The sequence below is a fragment of the Colobus angolensis genome, unplaced genomic scaffold (genome assembly GCF_000951035.1).
Source record: "Colobus angolensis palliatus isolate OR3802 unplaced genomic scaffold, Cang.pa_1.0 Scaffold104, whole genome shotgun sequence".
Taxonomy (NCBI): Eukaryota; Metazoa; Chordata; class Mammalia; order Primates; family Cercopithecidae; genus Colobus; species Colobus angolensis.
The window spans coordinates 9444718-9451508 of NW_012111364.1; the positions used below are offsets into that span (position 1 = coordinate 9444718).

A 6791-nucleotide genomic window follows, 5' to 3' on the forward strand; every position below is an offset into this window, starting at 1 on the left:
GTGTTATGGTTTTCATCTCTATCAGTTCTTTTAAGGTCTTCTCTGCATTGATTATTCTAGTTATCCATTCATCCACTCTTTTCAAGGTTTTTAGTTTCTTTGCGCTGGTTACCTAGTTCCTCCTTTAGCTCTGAGAAGTTGATCGACTGAAGCCTTCTTCTCTCAACTCGTCAAAGTCATTCTCCGTCCAGCTTTGTTCCATTGCTGGCGATGAGCTGTGTTCCTTTGGAGGGAGAGATGCACTCTGATTTTTTGAATTTCCAGCTTTTCTGCACTGCTTTTTCCCCATCTTTGTGGTTTTATCTGCTTTTGGTCTTTGATGATGGTTACATACTGATAGGGTTTTGGTGTGGGTGTCCTTTCTGTTTGTTAGTTTTCCTTCTAACAGTCAGGAGCCTCAGCTGTAGGTCTGTTGGAGTTTGCTTGAGGTCCACTCCAGACCCTGTTTGCCTAGGTATCAGCAGCAGAGGCTGCAGAAGATAGAATGTCACTGAACAGCGAGTGTTGCTGTCCGATTCTTGCTCTGGAAGCTTCGTCTCAGGGGTGTACCCCACCATGTGAGGTGTGAGGTGTTGGTCTGCACCTAGTGGGGCATGTCTCCCAGTTAGGCTACTCAGGGGTCAGGGACCCACTTGAGCAGGCAGTCTGTCCATTTTCAGATCTCAACCTCTATGCTGGGAGATCCACTGCTCTCTTCAAAGCTGTCGGACAGGGGCATTTACCTCTGCCGAGGTTTCTGCTACTTTTTGTTTAGCTACGCCCTGTCCCCAGAGGAGGAGTCTACAGAGTCAGGCCGGCCTCCTTGAGCTGTGGTGGTCTCCACCCAATTCAAGCTTCCCAGCAGCTTTGTTTACCTACTTAAGCCTCAGCAATGGTGGGCGCCCCTCCCCCAGCCTCGCTGCCACCTTTCAGTTAGATCTCAGACTGCTGTGCTAGCAATGAGGGAGGCTCCATGGGCGTGGGACCTCTGGGCCAGGTTTGGGATATAATCTCCTGGTGTGCCATTTGCTAAGACCCTTGGTAAAGTGCAGTATTAGTGTGGGAGTTACCCAATTTTCCAGGTGTTGTGTGTCTCAATTTCCTTTGGCTAGGAAAAGGAATTCCGTTCCCCCTTGTGCTTCCTAGGTGAGGCGATGCCTTGCCCTGCTTCAGCTCTCGCTGGTCGGGCTGCACCCGTGGACCAGCACCAACTGTCCAACATGCCTCAGTGAGATGAACCCAGTACCTCAGTTGAAAATGCAGAAATCACCCATCTTCTGTGTCAATCACGCTGGGAGCTGGAGGTTGGAGCTGTTCCTATTCGGCCTTCTTGGGTGTGCCCTCCGAACTCATCCTTTTTAATAACCGCATAGTATTCCATGGTGTATATGTACCACATTTTCTTTATTCAGTCTATCATTGATAAGCATTTGGGTTGGTTCCAAGCCTTTGCTATTATGAATAGTGCTGCAATAAACATACGTGTGCATGTGTCTTTATACTAGAACTTAAACAAATTTACAAGAATAAAACAACCCCGTCAAAAAGTCGGTGAAGGATATGAACAGACATTTCTCAAGAGAAGACATTTATGCAGCCAACAAACATATGAAAAAAACCTCATCATCACTGGTCATTAGAGAAATGTAAATCAAAACCACAATGAGATACCATCTAATGCCAGTTAGAATGGCGATCATTAAAAAGTCAGGAAACATTAGATGCCAGAGAGGATGTGGAGAAATAGGAACACTTTTACACTGTTGGTGGGAGTGTAAATTAATTCAACCATTGTGGAAGACAGTGTGGCAATTCCTCAAGGATCTCGAACCAGAAATACCATTTGACCCAGCAATCCCATTACTGGGTCTATACCCAAAGGATTACAAATCATTCTAGTATATGTATAAAGACATGATTTTTTAAAAAAAGTAAAACACCTTTCTTTCTTGTTTCATTGTATATCATGAATTTGGATGAAATTTCGAAGTTTTATTTCATCAAAAAAAGGAAATTTGCTTTTGAAACAAAAACCCTTTGTTCTTTAGATACCAAACATTTCTTAGAGCATCTTAGATGTTAAGCATCCTACAACATTTGGCCTTAGCTAGGGTGTGATAATAGAAAGAGCAGGCAAAGGTGTCTGCAGCTGAGATTTTGGTAAGCAATCAAAAAGTGACGACTGTTGCTTTTATTTTAGCTGTATTATTGTTTTCTGCTACCCTAATTCCCAATCTCAAAATTGACTGAGTTCATGGTAAATATTTTGGAATATATTGTTAAGCTGTCTAGTGTTAGGAAATGGTGAAAGGCCATAAAAATATTAAAGAAATTAGTGTTATTTTCTCATAGCAGTGGCTAAGAATGAAATGAACTCTTCTCAACTTCACATCTTTCACACTTGCTTTGGATGTCCCAGCACCCAAAAATCTGTGCCTGGAGGTGCGCTGTGTGTGTGTGTACACACAAATACACCCACACCAAGTGGTAGGAAAATCCACAACTTGGGGATTCAGGATGCATGACACAGAGGAGGGGCATTATTTCCTGAGTTTTATTTGAAATTGTTAATATCAGAGAGCTAGGGAAACACAGCATGGCTGAACTTGTCCTTATATGTTCCCAAAAGCAAACTAGTTAATTTTTTTTTACTTGATATTATTAGAAACACAAAATGTGAATTTTTTTGTGTGTAGTTGAGTGTCACCAGAGACCAGGATGAAAATGATAAGGCTCCAGAGCCAACCTGGGCTGATGATCTGCCTGCCACTACCTCATCTGAGGCCACCACCGCCACCAGGCCACTGCTCAGCACCCCTGTGGGTGGGGCAGAGGGTAGGTAAACCAGAACTCCAAGTCCCATTTTGATTCTACAGTCTCGTGCACAGATTTGGTGCACAAAGGTAAGAGAGATCTGCCAACCTGCTACTGTATCTACAATGTGAGGAAGGCACAGGGTTACCCAGAGAGAAAATGTTATGATTCTAAATAAGCAGGACAAAATATAGTTTTCACTGGACTATATGTAGAATTTGAAAACCGGCTAGTTGTGGAGTAAATTTGGTCTATAAAGAATTTCAAAGTTCTTATAGTATTTATTATTTTAATTTGAATGCTTTTAGAGGGGATTATGTTCTCCTATTTGCCATAGTCCACACTGCTCCCTATTGTCTTACATGTGCCCTTCAAGCATGTAGACATTTGAATTTTTGACCCTTTTATTGCACAGGAAAGAGAAACAAGCTAAAATCTAGATTCTGATTAATTAACATATTTTCTATAGAGTTCACATCTATAGAAAATGTATTATTATGCACATATTTTCTGCAGAATATGAGAGACAATTTTTGTGCTCAAAAGTTTAGATTAGCTTTAAAATGAATGAAACATATACATTATTTGGTTTTGTTTTTAAGGGCAGAGGTAGTAGAAATATATGACTCTTTTTCCATTTGGTCTAGGGAGTCTGCATAGTAGAGGTAGATTTAGAGGTAAGTTTTAGAAAATAAATGAATCAAGACATACCTCAAATCTGGGAAAATGTTTAAGGAAGATAGAGAGAGTACTGGTTTAGCTATTGCAAAATAACGCTTCTGACATATAAATCCCAGAGAGCAATTATCTATTTGGGGTTTTTTTGTTTGTTTTTTGGCTTCTCCTACCTTGCAATCACTTCCTCAAGTAGGAAATACTAATCAAGGCACTCCAGAGTACCACACAATAAAAAGGGATTTAGCAAAGGAAGAGTTCCGTAATTAAAGGAACCTTATCAGGACAATGTGGCTTTATTGTCACAGCTATCCTATGCTTTCTTATAGTAGGTGTATTTCTACGATAAGACAATATGACATTAGAAGATCATAGCATGTTTTTAGTGTCCTGCAAGAGCTGTTCTTTTTAAAAAATAATTGTAATATAAAGACAGTCCTTCATTTTACTTTTTTTTTTGTAACTGAAAGAGTTTTCCTTCATAGTGGGCAATTGCTTGCGATCATAGTGGTGCTTTCTGTGAACAGAGTGGGAGGAAATGTGTACAGAAAGTGGAAATGTTATTCCAAATTTTCATTTAATTGTAAATCAAATCCAATGTAAATGAAAGAAGTCCTGTCTTTCTGATCCCCACAAAAGTATTAGCCAATGAAGTCTCACATAGGCCTTCAGAGAAATAAGCATTTTTAATGTGGTTTCATGAGGATCAAAAATTTTCATGTTTTCAAAAGAATTAATATCTAGTGGCAGAGTTTCAGGTGGTGAAGGAAATATTTTGGGCTTAGAACCATATTTTCTTGGTTCATTAGTGTACATAAAGAATAAAGTTTATTTATATAACTTTATAAGGTTTTTATTTTTCATGTCTTCAGTATAAGAAAAATCCATAACACATTTTCCTTTTCTCACTCTAGATCCTAGATGTTTGGAAGCCTTGAAGCCTGGAAACTGTGGAGAATATGTGGTTCGATGGTATTATGACAAACAAGTCAACTCTTGTGCCCGATTTTGGTTCAGTGGCTGTAATGGCTCAGGAAATAGATTCAACAGTGAAAAGGAATGTCAAGAAACCTGCATTCAAGGATAAGCAAGTAAATTGGCCTGTCTCTATCAAAAGCCTAGAACTCTCTAATTTCCACATATTCACCCAATACAAATACAGCACTATATTTGAGTGTATATTGAGTATTTACACCTTATAAATGTAATTGAAATCTCACTACAGCCTAGGATGTAGGTATTATTAACCACTTATATAGGTAAGGAAGCTGAGTCTCTGAGAAGTTTAGTAACTTGTCAACTGACACCCAACTAAAAAGTGTCAGAGCTGAGGATTTAGACTTAGAGTTGTGTAACTTCAATACACAGGCTCTATCCACTTCACAACCTGCAATGTGATTCTGATTCCTTTAATTCCTGTCGTATGTGCTACGTCTGCTCAAACCCCTACCCCTGCCCCTGCCCATACCTCTACCCACTCACCTCCCCAACCTCCTTATGTCCCTGACAGTAGCAAGACGTACGTGATAGGAAGGACTTTGGTGTGGGAATTAGAAATGATGTGAATGTTTATGCAGGAGTGCTGGGATAGGAGTAGGGATGGTGAAGGTAGTTAGATTTTTGCCTCACTTGCCCTGAAAGTGGTAACAGGAAGAAACCAATCTGAATTAAAATTGCTTAAATGTATCACAAACTGTCACTTTGTATTCCTCCAACATGTTTGGTAACAAAGTGTTTAATGTATGTTAAAACAATATACTCTTTTATACCCTTCCATTAAGGTATGTCAATGGGCCCTTCCATTTTATGGAGTGGAATTGGAGGGCCCTTGACAGCCAGGAACCACTTGAAGTTGGCATCCACTCTTGAACAGCATGTATTAAACAGTATTAAAGATAGGACTCACAGTGAAAAGTGAGCCACCAAATTGAAACGCGAGTAATGGAGAGTAACGGAGAATTAACTCTGTCATTTTATAATACTTCTGCAAGATCCTGTCTGGGAAGAGCATTAGTTCTGAGCTGAGTTCAGACTGCACTTGCATATTTCTTTTTTTTTGCCCCAGACTGAGTCTTGCTCTGTCGCCCAGGCTGGAGTGCAGTGGCACAATCTCGGCTCACTGCAACCTCCCCGTCCTGGGTTCAAGCGATTCTCCTGCCTCAACCTTCTGGGTAGCTGGGATTACAGGCACGCACCATCACGCCCAGCTTGACCTCGGGATCCACCCGCCTCAGCCTCCCAAAGTGCTGAGATTACAGGCGTGAGCCACCCTGCCCAGTCGCATATTTCATCTTAAAAACACTTTCTAGGCTGGGCGCAGTGGCTCATGCCTGTAATTCTAGCACTTTGGGAGGCTGAGGCGGGCGGATCACCTGAGGTCAGGAGTTTGACAACAGCCTGGCCAACATGGTAGAACCCCATCTCTACTAAGAATACAAGAATTAGCTGGAACTGGTGGTGCATGCCTGTAATCTCAGCTACCCAGGAGGCTGAAGCAGGAGAATAGCTTGAACCTGGGAGGCAGAGGTTGCAGAGAGCCAAGATCGCGCCACTGCACTCCAGCCTGGGTGACAGAGCGAGACTCTGTCTCAAAACAAAAACAAAAACAAAAACAAAAATACTTTCTCCTTCTATCAGGTCTACCCTCATTCAATTCAATAGTGCAAAAAAGAGCACTCAAGAAGGAGCTGGAAGAATAGCCATCTTGGCAGAAATAATGATATATATAATTTTTTTATTTAATTAAAATTGTATTATGCAATATTTGATACTACAAAAGAAGATAATATATTATGCTTGTCATTTTAAAAATACAATAAGATGAACACCAGTGAACACATCACCTAGAGAATGAAGCAAACATCACAAATTCTACTGAAGCTTCCCATGTGGCCCTCCGCCATCCCAGCCCTCTGTTCCATGCCAGGGATATCCCATTTTGAACTTCGTGTTTACCATGTCAATATGCTGTTGACTTTTATAGGTAATTTTACATGTAAAACTCTATATATCTCTATGTGTCACTAAACAATAAATATTTAGCCTTGCTTATTTTAGAGTTTTACAGAAATGGTGTCAATGGTATCATATGCTAGTCTTCCGCAACTTACCGTCTTCGTTCAATAGTATAACTAATCCATATATTTTATGATACATAAATGTACTCCTAAATAATTTCTTATTTAGCTTTTTTGAGCTTTTAAAAACTTGCATCATAATATGCAATTCTCTATAACTCACTAGATTATTACATTATAATTCATAGATGTTCATTTACTTCCACGGTTGTATATTTATGTGAATATACCACAATATGCCTCATC

General features: G+C 40.2%; 1 protein-coding gene across 2 annotated transcripts in view; it reads left to right on the forward strand.

Annotated features, from left to right (window-relative positions):
- Positions 1-6248, forward strand: part of COL28A1 (collagen, type XXVIII, alpha 1) — a 188147-nt gene extending 181899 nt beyond the window's left edge. Inside the window, exons 34-36 of one of the 2 annotated variants that reach the window (XM_011943170.1) lie at positions 2676-2814; positions 4383-4559; positions 6106-6248. In XM_011943170.1, coding sequence (XP_011798560.1) covers positions 2676-2814; positions 4383-4555 — 312 coding nt within the window. In that variant the 3' untranslated portion in view covers positions 4556-4559; positions 6106-6248. Of the gene's footprint in view, positions 1-2675; positions 2815-4382; positions 5314-6105 lie in introns of those variants that run through there. The other variant, XM_011943162.1, reaches the window with a different exon arrangement.
- Positions 6249-6791: the final 543 nt, after the last annotated feature.